Source organism: Canis lupus, chromosome 2 (assembly GCF_003254725.2).
Source record: "Canis lupus dingo isolate Sandy chromosome 2, ASM325472v2, whole genome shotgun sequence".
In the NCBI taxonomy this organism is placed as follows: Eukaryota; Metazoa; Chordata; class Mammalia; order Carnivora; family Canidae; genus Canis; species Canis lupus.
The window spans coordinates 22,731,800-22,753,326 of NC_064244.1; the positions used below are offsets into that span (position 1 = coordinate 22,731,800).

The following is a 21,527-nucleotide window of genomic DNA, read 5'->3' on the forward strand; positions in this document are numbered from 1 at the left end:
GAATCATAGGTCTGTAACTTGCTGCTTGTTATCTGGAGCAAATTAAGCAACAGATTTTCTGTAAAATGGGAAAAATTATTAACTCATATAGCTATAGAGTTAAAAATTAGGTAATGTCCACAAAGCACATGGCATTCCCTTATCCCACAATTTTTTATTACCAGGCTGGTCATTTCTTATGTCTGTCTCTTGAATGGATGCATTTGTTTCAGTCTCTACTGTGTTGCTTTAATATAATTGCATTTGAAGCATTCCTGATACATCTGTTCTATTCTCAACTAAATGTCTACCCACCGTGCTGCTCTTGTCCAGGGCCAAGTGGAGTGGCTCTGGAAATGCACACACTGACACTCAGGAAGTCAGAGTCTTGGGAAGCTGCGTGCATGTTGGTTCCCTTGCCCCAAACACAGAAAGCAGAAAATATTATTGGATGGTTATAATATAGAGGTTTACAGCTCACTGAAATCACGTGATGACAGTGGTATTGTACAGTAAGAGCTTATATATACTGAGCATTGACTATGATGCCAGGAACTGTCCTACATTGACTCTAGCCAACAACCCAGAGAGGTAGGTGCTATTGCCATTTCTGTTTTATAGATTGGCAAACAGTGGGCCAGACAGACCCAATACCTTGCCCTGGATCAGTAGGTGACAAACCAATTCTAATCCAGGCCATCTGGTTCCCAGGACTGTACTGACATTCAACGACCCACAAGTGTAATTTTTCACATAGATGTAAAAGAAACAAAACAAAAACCACGTCCTAAGAGGTTATCATTCTGAATAACTCCTAGACATATAGAAGGCATGACTCCTTAGCCAGTGGCTGCAGCTCTGTGTCTGCTTCATACCAAGACATGCTTGTTAGTGCTGGGGATGGGGCCCGGGAAGGGGCGTAAATGTCTGAAAGAGGAAAGGAAAGCAAACGTAGAACATACTGAAGTTCTACAGCTGTTTTTAAAAGATATGCAGAAATAATTACTCAGTTGGGGTTTATTCAGTTTAAGGGCCAGCACAGGCTCTATCATGAATGCTGTGGGTTGAGATGCCAGCAATAGGCTTTGATGATCTAGTTTAGGTAAGGGAAGACAAGAACTCTAACAACCTGTGGGAATAGCGACACTGTAACATGAATGGAAAAGATTAACATGTATAATTGAGTGTTGCATTTTTCAAATTGTTGACCTTAAGAGTGATGCATTAGCTTGGATGATGTTCCTGTTGTGGCAAGTGTTTTGGGGAACTCATTTTGAATTGCTTCTAAGTCAGAATACGTTCAATGATGCTAAATCACATTTCATTTGGCCAAGGCTAAAGCACCACACCACTATGAGAAAACAAGTATACCATTCTTTTTTTAAGATTAAGATTGTAAATTTTTAAAAAGATTTTATTTATTGATTCATGAGACAGACAGAGAGAGAGAGAGAGGGGCAGAGAGACAGGCAGAAGGAGAAGCAGTCTCCAGACAGGGAGCCCTACGTGGGACTCGATCCCGGGTTTTCAGGATCACACCCTGGGCTGAAGGTGGCGCTAAACCACTGAGTCACCCAGGCTACCCAGATTGTAAGTTTTTAAAGATTTTAAAGAGAGAGCCCGAGTGGGAGGAGCAGAGGGGGAAAAAGGACAAGCCGACTCTGTACTGAGCAGGGAGCCAACACGGTACTCGATCCCAGGACTGAGACCATGACATGAGCCCAAACTAAGAGTCAGACCTGACTGAGCCACCCAGGCACCCCGCAGATACACCATTTTTTGTCCTAAGTTTACAATTAGTAGAAAGATCATGACAGCTATATCTTACAAATACTGCACAGGATTCTAAATATAAGAGGAACAGTAGTATCAGGGTGCTATGAAAATTCCAGCACAGAAAATCTTTGGATAACTTCATGAGGAACATACTTGAGCCAGGCTGTGAAAACTGGCTTTTAATAACCAGAAGACTGGGCAGGGGGTGAGTGGGGGTGAGGGGAGGAGGCACAGCAAAGGGAGCAGATGAAAAAGCTCTGAGGACATCCTCAGCTATATCAAGTAATCTAGGCTGGCTGGAGAACAGTATGTGCTGCTCAGGATGAAATTAGCCCATAAAGACAGATTGAAGCGACACTGAACAGGACTTTGGATGCCCACTGAAGTCTGTACTCTAGCTTGCAAGCAATGGGAAGCTGAGGGGCTCTAAGCGTTAGAATGACTGGAATTGTGCTTCAGGAAGATTAATGTCCTAGTGGTACATAAAATGGATTAAGGTTTCTTGAGGCTGACATCTGAATTTTGGAAAAATTCTCAACCAAGTTTGATGAATAAGAAAGAAAAGTGATATGGAACTGTATACCATTTTTGGTCAAAAAACCAGGTATTGAATAAAACAGGAAGATAGATTTTCTTCTGTGGCTTGTAAGTGGATCTGATGGAACTTTCAAAAAAACCCAAAAAACAAAAACCTAGTTAGGTTTTTTTTTTTTTTTCAGGTCTTGGAGTGGTGGCAGCACCACAAAAATAAGTATGTAGTCCTCTCTAAAGCACATGCTTTCAGGGATAACACTTATCCCAGTGAATAATCAGTTGCTCCTTTAAATACAATCAGAATTATTTAAGTCACACAGTATACTTTTTTGTTGTTCATGCAGTATACTTTTTAAGTAGATTATAATCCACCACAAGAATTAGCTTCGAACCTACAATGTGACCTTCTTATCCAGCCTGTGATGGCTTCCTGCAGTTATACAAACACTAACTAGGTTCTGTGGCCAAGGTATTTTTGCATATGTAAGTCAAGTCCGTGAATTTTAAATAAGAATATCATGGTGGGCCTGACTTAACTAGTGGAAGAACATTAAAAGCAGGGTTGAGGTTTTCCCCAGAGGAAAAGATGAAAGTCAACCTGTGGACAAGAGCTTTGGCCCATGCTCATGGAGTTCCAGCCTGGCCAGATCACCTCAACTGCATAAATCAATCCCTTGTAATAAAACCCTTATTTATAGATACATGTATGGACTAACATATGTGTGTATTTAATGTGTACATATAAACACATGTAGTAGATTTTATGTTTACATATATATGCATGTACCTATGTATCTCCTATTGGTTTGGCTTCTCTGGTTGAATTCTAACACTTTATGAGAGCTGACAGCCTGAAAGGGATCCACTATAAATGAATTACAAAAACACCATTGTTTGAAACTCTCAAAGTTTGAAAACAATTCCAAGTGGAGTACACTACACGCATTATGAAATGGCTCCATTCTTAGAACTACAGAAGCCTTTGGCTTCTGATCTGATTATACCCGGCTTCCAACCAGGGATTCTTAATCTGGGATCTATGACCCTTTCAGGAGGGCCCATTGCTGCCACCAGATTCTCAGAGAAATTTATGTCTCCTCAAATTACTAAGAATTGTTGTAGTTCACTTTGAAGTAAGCTTATAAAGTTCTCTATAATCAATTTCCCAATGATTGTGTTTATATACAACTATGAATGGGTAGTTGACTCCCCGCTGCTTGCCTTGTTCCGAAATTAGTGCTGGCATTTGACAGATTTTCTTCCCCAAGAACAGGGCAGGAGCGGCCGCTTCTAATTTGCAGGAGAAATTCAGTTTAAGTCTTCACCCGAGGACCCACCGCAGAACTCTACATGTTAAAGGTGTGCCTCAGAGAGTCAAGAAAATCAGTGCCGCAGGAGATGCAATTTAAGCCATATTTGTTTCACACGGAGGCTTTAAAAAAATTAATGATCAATAAAAGAGTCTCAGAATTATACTGCCATATATTGTCTTCTATTGCGTAAAGAAAGATTCGTGCCTTATAGTAAGAAAAAAAAAATAACGATTCTAAATTCACATTAAATACTCACATTGTCTTTTTTTTTTGAAGATTATATTTATTTATTTGAAAGAGCGAGCGCGCGGCGGGAGAGCAGAGGGAGGGAATCTGCAGCAGACGCCGCGGGGCCCACGCGGAGCCCACGCGAGCTCGGACCCCAGGCGGAAAGGGGGGTAACCACCGGGGCCCCCGGCGCCCCCGCCAGACCCTCTTAAAGAGGATCGTCATGACACGGGACAACCGTGGCTTCGTGCCACTGCGCCGCGCCCCGCATCGGGCCAGAGCCCGTCCCAGACCTCTTGCGGGTGTGCGGGCATGCCCCCCCCTCGGCACCCCTCCTACACCCCCCCCAGACCCCCTCCTCCACCCCACCCCCCGCCCCACTCCTTGGCACCCCTCCTCCATCCCCCTGTAGACTCCCTCCTCCACCCCCCTCTCGCCCCCCTCCTCCATCCCCCCGCTCCCCTCCTCGGTACCCCCCTCCTCCACCACCCCGCCCCACTCCTTGGCACCCCTCCTCCGTCCCCCTCTGCACCCCCTCCTCCACCCCCTTCGCCCCCCTCCTCCATCCCCCCCGCTCCCCTCCTCGGTACCCCCCTCCTCCACCACCCCCCCCCGCCCCCACTCCTTGGCACCCCTCCTCCGTCCCCCTCTGCACCCCCTCCTCCACCCCCCTCTTCCCCCTCCTCGGTACCCCCCCTCCTCCACCACCCCCCCCCCCGCCCCACTCCTTGGCACCCCTCCTCCACCTCCTCCCCCTCCCACGCACTCCCCCTCGCCCTCCCGGGGGTGAGCTCCCGGCCCCCGCCCGCCCTTCCCACCAGTCACCTGGCCCCGAGCTCCGCAAGGGGCTCCCCGGGGCTTCCTTCTCCCCACTGACCTGCTTTCCTTTCCACACGCGGCGGGGAGAACCGCTCCGAGAGCGGCCCCGGGGCACGTGTCACCCCTGCTTGAGCGCCCGCACCGCACCGGCTTCCCACTGGCGGGGGCATCCCCCTCTCCGCCCCCCCCGCCCTGGCCCCACCTCGGGGGTCCTCCTCGCGGGCCTGGGCGGGAGCCGGGCTGACCCTGCAGAGGCCTGGGCCGGCCTGTCCGTCCTACAAGCGGGGCCTGGGCTGCTTTCCCGGGTGAGAAACGGCGCCCTTGAGCGCGTCCCCTCCCAGGTCATTAACGCCGGCCTCGGGCCCAGCTGCTCCCAGCTGCTCTCCCATTAGGTCTTACACGGCCTTTTCCTCGAGCCTCTCACGTGTATACGCCACACACCTGTGCCTGTGCGAGTCCCGGGCTTATCATTGTAGATTTTCTTATTTACTGAGCCTGTTTCCTGTGAGCCAGTACAGCTGAATAAAACAATACTGAATTAAATAGGAATTTTATCTTTAAAATGTCTAAAAATGATAAAGTCACCTGTCAAGATGAGCCTGGTTATATAAACATGAAGTTGAATTAATCTTTAAAGACAGGTATTTCCTCATTTCTGTATTTAATTTTTCTTTTTAATTTTCCACACAAATGTGAATTTGTAAAAATTCCTAGCTACACTTGCAGTAAACATAGCATCATGTATAAACCTGTGGAATCACTATGTTGTACACCTGAAACTAATGTGATGTGTGTCAACTAGTCAATTATACTAAAAAAAGTTTTCTTTTGAAAACTGTATAATTAAAATAATAATTTGTCCTGGTTGAAACTTATCTATTAAAAATATTAGACTAAAAGCCCTTAGAGAAGAGCATCAGAATAGAAGTTCTTTTGTGGTCCTGATTCTGCTGCAGAATCTTAACTCCCCTGGGTAGCAGTTTTCTGTTGCATTAAAAAGGAAAAAAGGGAAGAAAGGACAGGAAGGGCAGAAGGAGGAAAAATGGAAAAGAAACTGGGCTGAATTATCTCTGAAGTCCTTTGCTACTCAAAATTTTCTTGATTCTACTAAAAAAAGAACTTGCTTTAATACATAGAGTCTGCAAAGCAGAACAATAATGGTAACTACCACGTGTTGGGGAATTAGTGTGTTATGACACACTGTATGAAAGCCGTTACATGGGCTCTCATTTAATAGATGCATGAACTTATGATTATTATTCTCCTAATTTATAGGTAAGAACACAAACTTAACCCAAAAACCTCAGTCATGTAACATTTGTTTGTTTTTTAACAGACATGATCCTCAATTATCATAGAAATGGCTGAGTAGATGGGAAAAATTTATGGACTCAGAAAATACACATCAAAATGAGACTTAAAAACAGAACTTTTTGGCAAAGTCTGCTGTATTGGAGGCCCATACTGCGTGCTACTAGTTCTGCAGGACAAAGTAAACATGTTTGTCCCAACCTGACTAATAAGCCAACAGCTACAATGTCTTCTCTTCAGAAGGTACGATTTCAGGACCAAGCTAAAGAATTAACGTTCTAAATTCAAGTATAAACCTGAAGTATCTCAAAAAAAGAACATATAAGGCCAACAAATAAAAGGATAATTCAAAACTAATCTTTAGGCAGCCATAAATGATATTTGAATGTAGGAGAAGATTTCCTGCATGTTATCCTGTATTTACTATTAACATCAGGATAATCAACAAAAATTAAATATACTAGGGAAATAATGTATAAAAATCACATTTTTAAAAGTGAGAGTTGAACTCAGTAATACCTCAGGAAAATTAATGCAAAAATTTAATGATACCAAGAACTGTACTTTTTATAAAATATTTGCCAATTTTGCTTGAGTCTTTTTATTATTATTTACAGTCCAATTTTTTCAATTGGTATTAAATACATTAACTTTTTGTTTTCTTTTTTTTTTTTTGGAATGGTGAAGTACCACCTTGATGAAGTCAGTTCCAGAGCTGAGGCTAAGTCAACTCATGATAATAAATCCTTCCATTATGAGTTAGCAGTCAAATCCCTCAAGAGCAGTTTAAAAAATAAAAATATCTGAAGCACCGCAACTTCAAACTGGCCTTGGAAATGGCATCTGATATGCTGAGTACAAAGACCACAACTCGACACTGTGTATTTAAAATACAAATATCCAAGTGATTATAACTGAGAAACCACACAAAAAGCTGCGGAGTTTGAGATAACAAAAAGAAGTATCTTTCATCATTATGTGTATTCTGCCTTAAACACACAGAAAGGGGAAATTCTACTCCATTTTTCTGTCTTCCTATGGGAGCATTTATAGGTGCTCTCCTAAGTTGAAAACCACACCTCCAACTAGTAAAATATTCTTTGATACCACATTAGATAGATGCCTTGGGAAACTGTAACGTTGATTTCCTTCAAACTGTTCCAAAGGGCATAGCATACATAGCAGAGTGTCTCAGCATATATTAAGTACTGAGTAAATTAGAAATTACTCATATCCTCATCAATTAAAGCACTGAAGAATAATTACTCAAATAGTAGCCTAAGAAAAGTGAATAAACCTCCCCCAAATTCTAGTTTTTTTAAAAAAGGCCAAATTCTAACTAAATCTGTGATAGTTTTACTAATACATATTAAGCTAGTTGTAATATACTGACATTTTCATGGTTATCTGATAGCTTGAGAAGTCTGTTATTTTAGCTATATGCAAACCAAAGATAAACCAACGGAAAAATTATATGAAAATGCTCTCAAAGTAGGAAAACATTTTCTATAGTAATATAAGGTTCTATTTTTTTCCATGAAAAAGTAATGATTCAAAAAGCACCCATTTCTGTATAACAAATATAAATTTGCCCATCTACCCGATAGGTAGAATAAATAGCACAAGGAAACAGATAAATCTCAACAGACTGAGCCAAAAGAGTGACGTATTTCAGAGAAGGTATTTTATCATCGAACAGTATGGTTTCCTATACTTAAGATCTATTTATTATTTATTTTTACAAGTAGCAAAGTCCCTCCATTTTTTTCCAGCTTAATATACATGGATATAAAAAGCTATTGATTTCACGCTGCCTCCCACCCCAACCCGAGTGGGGTACAGGAAGTTGTGAGCTCAGAGCAGCCTCCTGACGCCAAGGTGGTTTCCTCTTTACCTCGGACTTAACTCTGCACTCTAATCAGTCATCCTCTTGCTGATTTCTTTTCTGTCAAAGGAAACCAAGATACATTAAAATAGCACATTTTAGTTGGGATATGTGTTCAGCCAAGATCACTTTTTCTGTCAGCAAGTATAATTTTCTAGAGGCCTTGGCAACAGATAAGGTTGAAAATCATCATGGAAAAACATGCCTAGATTAATTCATCAGACAAGTTTATCACTTTGGCTCCTAGGCATGTTATCTTCAGGTATTTGAATACTTCTCTTTTTTCCATTTGTGCAAACATTCCCACAAAGAAACACAAGTACAAATACACACATTCCCCCTGAATAATACAGCAGAGAGCTAGATCTAGCCATATAAGAACATATAGAATTTCTTCAAAAGCAGAAGTCTTGTGAAAATTATTCAAAAAACATAAACATCCTAAGATACATTTTCTATCATTCTAAGCAATAAATTATTCCTTCAGCTTACTTTATATATTTCATTATAAAATGTCCTAACCAAATATAATCTAGATAGTATAGAAGTATAATGAAACATTACAAAGTCAACTTAAAAACAAAGATATACACACATGTGTACTAAGTACACATATACTTTACCAGTTTAAGAAAATCTATGAGTTTGTGAGCATCCTCCCCAGTAGACAGGTCTACAAAGTCCTTGGGAAGTCGGTAACTCAGATAGGGACTGGGTTGAACTGTCACTTCACTGTTTGTGCAACGGAAAGCTGGAGAATCCTTTATAAAGAAAAAAAGGGAAGTCCATGAGAAATTACCTTTTTAAGTCTATTCTTCGAAGCGAAAAAGATGCTAGTTTAACATTTTCAACTTCATGTTCCCTTCTGTACTAGGTAAAGAAAATAAGATTCTGAAGTAAAAGAAACACCAAGATTTTGAGGATATTTCCACATGTTCACTAGAAAATAAATACACAGTATCTGAAAACAGTGTCCTCATGGAGAGCTGTGGTCAATCCCTAAATGCTACCAGCCACTATGCACAGCAAATATGGGTTCCTTAGTCCTTGAATGGGCCCAAGGCCTATGGCTAGTTCTCTCTAGCCTTGAGCAATCTCATGCTGGCCAGAGGGCTTTATCAATACTATCATTTTCTATAGGTGCACAGTTGGGAAGTATTGCCCTGGAGAACATAGTTAATAGGGAGGGCAAGCAAGTACTATGAATTCCTAACACTCTGTGCTTCTCTTAGTCATTTAACGTACGCATTTGTGTATCTCTCTCAGCACCTATGGAAAACTGCAAATCTGAGTGTCATTTTTAACAAGTCTTCACATTCTTCAATGTACTTGCTTAGAGTCTTGCATTTAATATTTACATGTTGCCTTGTGCCAAAAGGATTTCAGAGACAGAAGGCCTTGGGTTTGGACTTCATGGGTGGCAGGTATCTAGGTGAGGGATGGATGGTGTCCAGCAGATGGAGACAGGCCGAGAACTTGAGTGGAACAGGACCGTAGAGCCCTAGAAAGCAGGCCATATCTTATGACAGACCAATCATCTGACAAACACTTAGGAAACACCCACTTTGTGCTGACCTTGTCCTAGGTATAGGAGATCAACTGGTAAACCAAATAGGCAGACAGTCAATAAATAAGCAAATAAATATAATGGCAAGGTCACTTCAGCTAGTAAGAGTTGTTTTAAGAACACTATAACAGGGTGTTATAATAAAAGAAAAACACAGGCCACTTCACAGGGGTGGTCAGGGAACCCTTTGCCAGGGAGGGAACATGGGGACTGAAGTATGATCAAAGCAGCCCTATGAGGTCTGGGAACTCAGACAGGGACTAGGCATGGCTTGGAAGGCAGTGGGCATAACCATGGCAAAAATCCTGTAGCAGAGCTTTGTAGTTGTGAGGACCAGAAGGAAAGCCAGGTCTCTGTGAAGAGGAATAAGAACAGGGAGACATGCAGGACATAATTCTGTGGAAAAGACAGTAGCCAGTTCCTGTTTCCCTGTTACCCCCCGACCTCCAATACAACACTGTTTAAATTAAAAAAAAAAAAAAAAAAAGGATTTGGATCATAGAGTGTATTTTGTACAAACTGTTTCTATCCACTGTGTCCCTCATATTTAAAAATAACCCTCTGCTGAATAATTTACATTTCTTTCCTTGACATTCAGATTTAATGGCCCCCAACTCTAAGATGCCAGCACAAAGAAAATTCTTTCAGTCATTAATTTAACAAAAATCAACTGTGCTGAATTGTGCTAGGCCAACACAGATCTGTGGAGAACATGAGAGATACCACTGTGCTCAGAAACTTACAGTCTGGGCAGGACATAGCAAAGACAACACAATAGAGCAAGTACCATGAAAAGGAAAATACCCATTTGAGCCAGATCTAGAGGAACAGGGCCAAAGAGGGCCCTGACACAGTAATGATGAAAAGAAGTATTTCAGAGATAAGACCAAAGAAAAGATGCTCACACTGGAAGCAAGGCAGCAGCCAGAAAGGCAGGAAGAAACCCAGGAGGAGAGCATGTGTCATGGAAACCAAGGGAAGATATGCAGTGAAGACACAGAAGAGGGTGATATATTCAAATGCTACTGTGCTCATCCACTGGCACTCGCAGCGAGCCTGCAGAGCCCTCACCAAAAGCAGTTTCTGTGGAACAGCAGGGATGGAGGGGCACACAGGTGAGAGGCAGCAGGCAGGGGAGGTGGCCACATGAGGAAGCCACTGGGAGGCTGGACAAGTACTGAGAAGTTACAAAAACATGGGTCACATAGCGTGAGTGAAGCTAGTTTGATCCCACTAGTGTGAACAGATGTGTGCGTTTGCATATAAAACCACACTTGGACAATATTAACTGAAGGGGTAAGGATGGTAAGTTCCAGGTGGTTGGATTTCCAGTTTTGCCTCTTTCTCATTCTCTGTTTTTTTAAATGACCATGTAAAGATAAAACTATTTCTTTAAAGATATAAAAAACACTCAGGATAACACATATGTAGCACAATCTCATTTATTTTTAAAAGTTTATGTGTATGTATACAGGCATGTTCTATATACCAAAGTATACGAAATACGATAGAAAAAACGTATAGCGTGGTTCTTAAGGTGGAAGGACTGTGGTAATATCAGAATGCTCTTTATTTAAAAATGGGCATGTATTACTTTTATAAGCAGAGAAGGGCAACACAAAAGTGTTGTTCAAAGAAAGACTGGCTGTGAAGGTGAGGAGACAGAGCTGCTGGCTGAAGACATGAGGTTGAAGGAGGTTTTGGACAGAAGATACCTGAACACAGACAGGGTGGGACAGGAAGGAGTGAGAGGCAGCACCGGGTATCAGGAGGGAGTAAGGAACAGCATGCTGAGCAAGTGGAACTATGAGACTGAGGAGGAGGGATGCTCATAGGTTTGAGGACAATCACACAATATCACCAGCGGATTCTCTTCCTGTGAGGAGGGATGTGGAATCATCTGCTGAGAGGATGAAGAGAGGATGGGCAAGGAGGTCTGAGGGGTTCCACAGGGGTGTGGAAGGCCACCATGGGTGGAAGAGAAAGCTGGTGAGGGAGACACTGCAGTAGGGCCCCCTTGATGGGGTTAGGACTATGACAAGACCCCTGTCTGGGCACCTGCACAGTTTTCCTCTGTCAGGGGTCAGGAGCCTAGGGCTAGGATCAGAGTCAACTAAGGAACTGACCAGGGGTCAAGATTCTTCCAGGTGAATCACAATGCACACACCCTTTTTGGTCACCTCCATGAGCATGTATCTATTAGTAAATCTGTGTTAGTGCTTAAAGAACAAGCGAGCAATTACTTAGTGGATTGGAAGGTTTCCTGTGTATCCTCCTTGATCCTCTTACCTGCTCCAGGGCATCTCCTTCACTAAAATCACCTTTTAAGTTTCTTCCAGATATCAGCTCTTCCCAAGTAAACAGCAGTGAATCGGTTACTTCCCCAAACGGATTAAAATCAATCAGCCACACCTTCCCCTAGAGTACAGACAGAAAAACTAGTAAGCACAGGATAAAAACAAACACTTCGTGATCCTGGAGACCTGGATCGAGTCCCACGTCGGGCTCCCGGTGCATGGAGCCTGCTTCTCCCTCTGCCTGTGTCTCTGCCTCTCTCTCTCTCTCTCTCTCTCTCTCTCTCTCTGTGACTATCATAAATAAATAAAAATAAAAAAAAAAACACTTCAAGTCTGTCACCTGTCTTATCCAAAAGATCATCTTCGTATTGTTTTACCTAAGTGATAATCTTGAAGTTCTTGTAATTTATTTCAAAAGAGTTTCTCCAGGTCCCAGCTGAGAAAGGGCCACTCGTCTAAAGAAAGCAGTGCCGGATCCAGAGGGAAGGCTGCCAGTGAAAGCCCTGACAAAGGTGGATATGCCAACTCCTGCCTAAATCACACAGGAATTCTAAGTCAAAAATCCAAGCAGGAGAAAGGACAATCTCACAGAATGGTTCCACCAAAATAGCATGACTAGAATGCTTTCAAGCTGCCTGCAGTTATCTTGCCTGAGCAAGCAAGGCAGAGGCAAAGCACCTTCCTTACCCTTGACAGGCTGCTGCGGGGGGGGGGGGGGGGGCGGGGGGGACTTAAAAAAAAATTCCTTAAAAAACGTAGGAAAATTCTGAGTTCTCTTTAATTTTAATGTAATATTTGCTTTGTATGATAGAGTGTGTGACACATGAAGGGGACAAGAAAAATATCAACCTTTAAAAAGAAATTTCTATCTTTTGTTCTGAGTACCGGTGGGCAATCTTATAGGTTCCAGACTCAGGGAAATACTTCTGACCTAGTTATACTAAGTTTGGTTAGAATCAGGTGCATCCTAGGATATAAAGTGCCATAGCACTGACATAACAGACCTGGGGAAATCTGTGAAATCCTGCCAAGATATTAAAGCCACATCTGATCACAGAGATACATGTGACGTTTAGTAAATGTTTCCTCGAAATTTTTATCTTTGCTACTCTTGACTTTTCTCACTGAAACATTCAATTGTATCGTTTTGCTGTTGAGAATTATTTTTCCAGTAAATATGTAATCATGTCTTGAACAGATGTATGTGTATAAAATTATATCAACCTAAGGAACTAGACTGCTGAGCCGGCATTATTAATCTCTAGTACTGTTTCTCATCATTTAAGAAAGATGAGAAACATCTTACTAGGACGAGCTTCAAATGTCAGAAATATCTAGTAAGTAGCCAAGAACCATTATAGGAAGTTTGAACCACATACTTTTTGGTAAGTTTCCAATTATATACAATTCCCCCAGGAGAAAACCTGCAACTCTTTCTTGCCACCTGAGCTGTTTCCTCAAACAGATTCCACAACCACTTGGACATTGTTTGTGTGAAAAAAAAGTCAGCCATTAATCAACTTCTTTGTGTGACCTTAGCTTTGCTTTGGGGTAATTACTAAGATGCCTTTAACATACTGTATGTTACTTTAACAAAATGGGTATTTTCTAACCTCTAAACTCTTTCTACTTGAGTTTTTATAACCAATAAAACCACCTCTTTATTAAAGGGGAAGAAAAACCCTATCACACTTGTTAGTATAGGAATATTGAGCTCTACATGCTAAAAATATGCCATACTATAAAAGCAAGCGAAACAAATAAAAAAAAAAAAAACAAATCACCACTGTTGGGATAGCTGGAGGAGTTTGTTCTGTAGTTAGAAGGCATCCTCTAGTTCACAAAGGAAAAAAAGAAACCAGCTGTCATCAGGCATGAAACTATCAAGATGAGGATTTTATAGCTATAATGTGTTTTTTACGTGACATCTCAGGCACAAGACATCCTGAGAAATTCTGTTTTTAGGCAACCCATCAGATAAGAGTGGTCACACTGACCTTCCTGATATCTACCAACTAACCATCCCACTACCTGCCCAAATAAATCTCTACACACCAAACACTACTAAGCACTGGAGCATAAAGATCAATAACACAAAATCTATTCCTTCAAAGAGCTCAGTCCAACACACATGCACATTCCATGTACACAGAATTATTCACAGCACAGTTTGTAAAAGACTAGAAATAAGCTATGTGTTCATCAACAGGAAAATGGCTAAACTATATAATATATCCACAAAAGGAAATACACCATTGTAAGAAACTAGAAAGCTCTCCAAAACACAATTTTTTAAACAAACGCATATAAAGCAAGGTGCAGAGTATATCATGTGCTAATTCTTGTGTATGAAAGATGGAAAAACTTAAGTATATTGCTTGTTTTTACATCAAGAAATACATAAGATACTAATAAAAGTATACCTCTGGGATTACACAGGAACATGGTAAGAGAAAGACTTTCTACATGTATTTTCACATTGATTTAATTTTTAAGAAATGTGAATATATTCTCAACCAAAAAGTTTAAAACTCAATAGGTTTTATGGAGCAGTGTTTGCCAGAGACTAGGGTGCAACGAAGGTCATGAGAAAGTTTGGGGAAGTGATAAGAGTTCTACATGTTGACTGCAGTAGTGGTTATACAAATGGATGTATTTGTCAAAACTCATAGAACTATACCCTAAAAAGGGATGAATTTTACTTTATGTAAATTATTTCTCAAAAACTCTGACCAATAAAATAGTCTTAAATGATTTAAAATACAGGGATGCCTGGGTGGCTCAGTCAGTTTGGTATCTGGCTCTTAATTTCGGCTAAGGTCCGTGATCTCAGGGACATGAGATTGGGCCCTGTGCCCTGCTCTGTGCTCTGGCCATGGGGTTGTCTCTCTTTCCTTCTCCTTCAGCCACTCCCACCCCGCAACTGTGTGCACTCTCTAAAATTAAAGTAAATAAATCTTTTTAAAAAGTGATTGAAAATAGAAAAGATATCAAAACCCTAAGACACAAGATACTATGAAAAAAAGAATACACAGAACTGAATTTACCAAATGGAACCTACAGGTATGAAAAAATATAGCTAATATGATTTAAACTTAGTGAAAGGTTAAATGTATCCAATCGGATACAGCTGAGAGAATTAGTGAATCAGAGGATATATCTGAGAAAATTACACAACACAGTAAAGAATGGAGGTGGAAAACAAGGATATTGAGTTGAGACACATGAGGATAAAATGAGATGTGCTAACACTCCTCAAAACAGATTTCCCAAGGACAAAAGACAAAAAGAGGTAACATTTGAAAAGATAGCTGAGAGTTCCTCACAACTGACAAAGGAAATGAATTCTTAGACCTAGGAAGTACTCAAAAAAGACAAAAAGAAAAGGAAAAAAAAATGCCAACAACAATGCAGCAGTGTTTTCAACATGCTGAAACAACAGAACTGGTCAGCCAAAAATTCTATACCCAGCTAAGCCTGCCATGCATGAAAGCTAAACAACTTCTCCAGCCAATGGTAAGAGATTTTTCTACTAAAGGATATACTACTAAAGAGAAACTGCATTCAAAAAGCAGTAGTAAGAAGCATTGGTAAGCAAAGAAAGTGAACAGTTGTAGTCATAACTGATTTAGGGATATTAAATATAAAAATAGAACCAAAAATCAGAAATCACATGTAAGATGTAAGCAGGCACTGGGAATTAGTTCCAACGTCCTTGTACCATGAGGGCAACAGGAAGTGAGATTAACTTTTGAACTTATTAAATAATCATACTAAGATTTCATGATAACTACCAAAGTAACAAATACAAAATAAAACTTCAAAATTTTGCAGAGGAAGAGTAGGGTGGTAAGAATAAAGAAAAAACAGTAATACAAATCAAAGGAGAAAACAAAAATAGAAAAGTAAATTGCAAACTCAAGATAAGATGCTGTAAAACATTCAGATATCAAATACAATATATGCATACACCCACTTGTTAAAAACCAGAAATTGTCCATGATTAAAAAACAAAACCCAGCAATATGCCACTTACAAGATACATGCACAAACCTAAAACCTAACAGCTAAAAAAAAGGGAAAAAGGTAAATTCTCAGACCAAAAAAAAAAAACACTGTAGTAACACTATCAATATCAGTCAAAACATACTTTAATGCAAAAACCACGAAAAACATTCTTAGGAATAGAGATGGTCAGTGCCTAATGATGAGAATTCACTGGGAAAACAAAACCATTATGAACATAACATATGTTCTTGTCTAAAAACATAACCTCAAGATATGTAACACAAAAACTGACAGAATTAGAAAGCAGGAGATTTTAACATACTCTTTCAGTAATTGATAAATTAAGTAGATGAAAAATTAGGGAAGATACAGATTTTTTTCATGGTTTTTAGAATTAACTTTATATGGAAAAGTTTAAACATATAGAAAGTAGACAAAATATAAAGAACCCCACAAACCCACCACTCGGTTTCAACAATTATCTTGTTGAACCCCATGGCCAATCTTATTACATCTATATCCCATCCATTCCCCCAAATCTGTATTATTTTGAAGGTCTCTACAGACATCATTTCATTCATAAGATACAAAAATATTTTCACAATTATTACCAAGCTTAATCTAACAAACATCTACAGAATACTTCACACATTAGTTGTAATTTTTCAATCACACAAATAACAGTAAAATAAAAGTGACCAAGTTGTAAAGCCTACCTCAACAATATCATAGACTCAAGACCAGACATGTTCAGTCCTTAAAGCAATGTAATTAGTAATAAAACAATAGCCATCATTAAAAGAATACATAAGGAAAACCACAATAATTTTTCAAGTCTCTAAAGTAGTTATTCTAAATTCTAGTTATGTGTCACTTAAGCAGCTCCTTACCACACATATACCAAGGCCTCATCCCAGACCTAGTGAATGTGTGGCCATCTCTGACATAGGATAGTCATGTGACTACCAACACTGATAGCAATAGTGAATCTATCAATACTGAGTCAACTTGCCCACTGCAGTAAGAAAGTAGACACATCAAAATATTACCAGACTCAAATATACTCCATTTGGAACTTATACAAGTTCCACTGCATATGAGAGACTACCATAAAGAGTTAGTTTTCCACAATAGTCATAAAACCATATATTCAACAAAGTGCCTAACAAAAAGTGATACAAGTGCCACTGAGCAAATGCAAATGTGTTTTACATCATGGTTTAAATCTCTTCTCAGAATGTTTATACTGGTATGTTTCTCACTTTAAAAATATGCAACTACTTTCAGTTCTGTTAGATCATAGCAGTAATTGCTTCTGTACAGTCCAACTTCACTTAAGACATTTATATAACTCTTTCACCAAATTACACATTTGCACTGACCTGCCAGCAATACTGAATCAAATACTGAGAGACCTTGGCGAATTCCGAATTTTTAAATGCCATTAAACATGACTGCATTAAAATATAACTGCTTCGGTTTTAATATCTATAAGTGAGAATATCTATAAAGTAAGAATAATACATACCTCACAGGATTATATGGATAACCTAAGTTAAATACAAATAAAGTTCTTCTGAGCTGCACATTAGGGTAATAAGCTAGGTTTACTCACTCACTAATTGATTTGATCCCACTTATGACCAGGCCAAGTCCCTGGAATATTTGTCTCAAAGGTATGCTCTTTGTAGGTCAGGAAATCCTCTTGTTGGAAGCCTCCTGTTAGAAGCATGGCACCTGACAGTACAAGCTCTCTATGGATGCTGGCTGTGTGAGAGACTGATGTCCATATATTGGTTAGAAGCAGAGCCGGGACTAGAGCCTGGGCTCCTGTCGATCAGCTCCAGTTTTCATCCATTCTATCACACCAGCTTCCCATCCTTTCTCTAAGGTTTTTTTCACTAGATTGAAAGTGTAAAGTAACATCCCTCTTCCTTATACAATTTATCATTCCTCTTTCTAACTCTTAATAGATATTCTCACCCTTGAAGACATAGAGATGAAAACAGAGTATGTGATATCTTTTGTCTAAATAGAGGCAAGTCAACAGTTAACTGTTACTTTGGGACATTACCATATGGGCCATATCCTTTTTGTCAAAAAAATGATTCAAAGGTATTGCAAGCATCACAACAGTGAAGCTGATATGAGCTTGGAGAGGGAATGAGAAATATGTGGGTAACATTTGGAAAACATATGGTCACATATTCGGAAAACACACCTGCTGTCCTCTCAGCAGCTAAGTCAATGAGCTCTAATCACAGGACATTTAGTGACCCAAATTTCTTTGAAAATTTGCATGTCTTGATAATTAAACCTCTGCTGTAGGATTTATGAAGTCAGGGTTTTGTTCTCTTTTTCATTGTACAAGTAAGATTTAAAAATAAGTGAACCTTCATCTTCATCTTAAAGATAAAAGCAATTCCAACCATGCTAAGGTTCTTTTAGTTGACTAAAAATAATTATCTAAATATCATATGACAAACTCCCAGCCACATTTAAATAAATATATATTTTTAAAAATAAAAACAAACTCTACTTCTTAGGTTGGATGGTGGACACTTGAGACATTTAGCATTTAAAATGTAAAACAGAAAAACACACGCCAGACCCACGTCTATTGACGATACTGTGTCTCCTATTAAGTATATGTTAAGGGAGATTCCTGACCATGATGAATTTCAAACATCTTAGCTGGTTTGAGAAAGTATTTTTTGAGCAGTGGCCCCTTACATACATAACAGCTACACACTCCGTAAGACCAGCCCTGATTTTAAAGCATATCAGATAATTGTTACTTACCCTACTGTCTCTATATATATCGAACACAACTGTAAAGGAGAAAAAATTCAAAGTTAAAAGTGAACTATCATATATACATTATATATCTAAAATGGTAAGAAAATAACTGCCATGGTAATAAAAAGTGACTGATTAAAATAAGGTAAAATTAACATGCAAAATATCAGTAATACCAAATAGTAATACAGAAAAATGCTTAAAATACAGTGGTCAAATCCAGTTTTAAAACTTGCACCACTAGGGTGCCTGGGTGTCTCAGTCAGCTAAGCAACTGCCTTTAGCCCAGGTCATGATCTCCAGCCCCATACCAGGTTCCCTGCTCAGCAGGGAGTCTATTTCTCTTTGCCCCTCCTCTGATTTGTGCTCTCTCTCTCAAATAAATAAAATCCTTAAAAAAAATCTGCACCATCATGAAATAAGATTCATCATGTATTTCATTTGGAAAATTCATGTACTTCATTTCACTAGATCAATAAAAAATACTCACAGTCTTCATCTAAGAATTTGTACTGTATGTGTTTCTTGAAAAAGTCTTGTATGCATCTGCAAATCTCTTCCTTTTGTTTAGAAATATGATCATAGTACTGTGTATAGTCCCTCTGAGAAATACCTGACAAGAAAATATTTTAGATTACATTACTTTCTTTTCAAAAACACCAAAATGTAATTTAAATGTCGTTTTGAGTGAACCCTTAAAGTAGATCAGAAGACCAATCAGATGAATATTACAAATACATGATTCAGCATTTTTATATACATAATATAAAACTTACCAGTTGTAAAAAGTTATCCATTCATATGGCTAGGTATATCCTAAGTTCCATGTTGTCATGCAGTCTTTAGAAAATAGTTTCTATTTTTATTTAGTGTAATGGAAAGAATTGTCATAAATATGTTTATAATGTAAAAAATGAAAAAAGCAATTTTGAACCCATACACATAGTCAATTGCTTCTTCTTTGATTTTTTCTAACAAAGTTTCTACAAATTGGTAGATTTCTTTGGGAAACTTAAAGTATTCTATATGTCTTCCAATTCATATCGTATTTCATAGAAACAGGCTATTTTTCCTATTCACACGTTACTCTGCCTTCACAAGCCTGATATTTCAAGCCACAGAAAAGTAAACATTCCTTTCTTTAGAGTAACTTGCTGATTTTATTCCAAATATACTAAAGGGATTATTGTAAAAACTCACTCAATTTGTTCTAGGCCTCGGAAAAGTTTTCTATTCTGAAAGAAGGGCTTCCACTCAATTTCTTAATCAATGCCAGTATGATTCCCTTCTTTTGCTGTACTTGTATTGCAGTTTCTCCAAGAATATCTAATAATATGATAAACTCAAACACCCCAAGTTTCTTTTAGGTAAGTTAACAGGTGTCAACATCACAATCACTAAGTAGTGCTGATTTGGGGAACCTGGGTGGCTCACAGTCGGTTAAGCGTCCAACTCTTGGTTTCAGCTCAGGTCATAATCTCAGGGCTGCGACACTGAGCTGTGTATGGGACTCCACTCTGAGCAAGAAGCCTGCTTAAGATACTCTCTCTCTCGGGACGCGTGGGTGGCTCAATGGTTGAGCCTCTGCCTTCAGCCCAGGGCGTGATCCTGGAGTCCCGGGACTGAGTCCCACGCTGGGCTGCCTGCCTGGAGCCTGCTTCTCCCTCTGCCTGTGTCTCTGCCTCTCTCTCTCTCTCTCTCTCTGTTTCTCATAAATAAATAAATAAAATCTTAAAAAAAAAAAAAAGATTCTCTCTCCCTCTCTAAAAAAGAAAATAATAAATAAATAAAAATTTAAACAATAAATTAAAAAAATTTTTTAAATAGTACTGATGTGATTCTATTCAAATCACACTTTTCTTGGTTGAAGGTTAGTTTTACTGCATGGAAAACATGCAAAGATTAAAAAAAAGATTACCTTCAATACTTGAATACATCACAGCTAACTAAACAGTAATCTGAGGAAGAAAATGGGTGGCTTTTAAAGTAATGCACTTATTTTTTCCACATATTTCCTCTTGCTAGAATAATAAACACTGCTCCAATAATAGAAATAAAGATCCCAAAACTTGGCTTTTTATGATGCTTAAAGTAAATAGTATGTTGCTAGTACTCAGGAAAGTTCCAAAGAGAAAGCAGGTAACATGATACATATCCTAAACTGGGAATGGTCAAGACCATCACTTTCATCTCCAGAATCCAGACAGACATGATTAATGGACAAGATTCTTTTCTATGGAAACTGAATATGGCTTCAGAAGCATTGTCAACATAGAATTCCAGAGTCACTACCAACTGGTTAGAGATAGCATCTGAGATAAAGAGTGATTACCACCCTCTCCTAATTACTAGAAATTCACTTCCATCAAAAGCTTGTTGTCTTGGGGTGCCTGGCTGGCTCAGTTGAAGGAGCATGTGATTCTTGATCTCAGAGTCCTGAGTTTGAGCCCCATGTTGGGTGCAGAGATTACTAAAAATAAATAAACTTTAGGGATGCTTGGCTGGCTCAGGTGGTGGAGCATGTGACTCTTGATCTTGGGGTTTTGAATTCAAGCCCCATGTGTAGGGTAGAGTTTACTTAAAAAAAAAAAAAAAAAAAAGTAAAATAAATAAACTTAAAAAAAAAAAAAAGCTTTTCTTCTTTTAAAGGGTAAGAAAAACTTACCAATAAGCTTGTTTTCCTTGACAAAACATCGGAACTCAGCCCCAGGAATTAATTCACACCATTTTCGAAGAACAAGCTGTAGAGAGAGGAATAATGTAACACAACCATGTAACAAGGGAATATTCACTGATCTAACAGACAATTTTATGCCAAGCATATATCTTAATAATTGCCATTATCAAATAGTTTGGAAAAGGCAAAATAAACCATTTTTCTCATGAGATGTGGGGGGACAGATTTATTAGTCCAGTCAGTGGGGGAAACGCTGTTAAAATTCTTTACGACAAAATGCATCTTTGTCACTTATTTATCACATTGAGTTCTGACATAATATACAATCCAAGGA

General features: G+C 39.2%; 1 protein-coding gene across 3 annotated transcripts in view; it reads right to left on the reverse strand.

The window, feature by feature from the left end:
• Window positions 1-7,664: 7,664 nt before the first annotated feature.
• Window positions 7,665-21,527, reverse strand: part of CDC123 (cell division cycle 123) — a 54,695-nt gene continuing 40,832 nt past the window's right edge. For all 3 annotated transcript variants that reach the window (XM_025445269.3, XM_025445270.3, XM_025445271.3), the window contains 6 exons: window positions 21,182-21,257; window positions 19,007-19,129; window positions 18,520-18,548; window positions 11,702-11,830; window positions 8,469-8,606; window positions 7,665-7,905 (listed from right to left, as the gene is read on the reverse strand). In XM_025445269.3, the coding sequence (XP_025301054.1) occupies window positions 7,879-7,905; window positions 8,469-8,606; window positions 11,702-11,830; window positions 18,520-18,548; window positions 19,007-19,129; window positions 21,182-21,257 (522 nt within the window). In that variant the 3' untranslated portion in view covers window positions 7,665-7,878. The remainder of the gene's footprint in view (window positions 7,906-8,468; window positions 8,607-11,701; window positions 11,831-18,519; window positions 18,549-19,006; window positions 19,130-21,181; window positions 21,258-21,527) is intronic.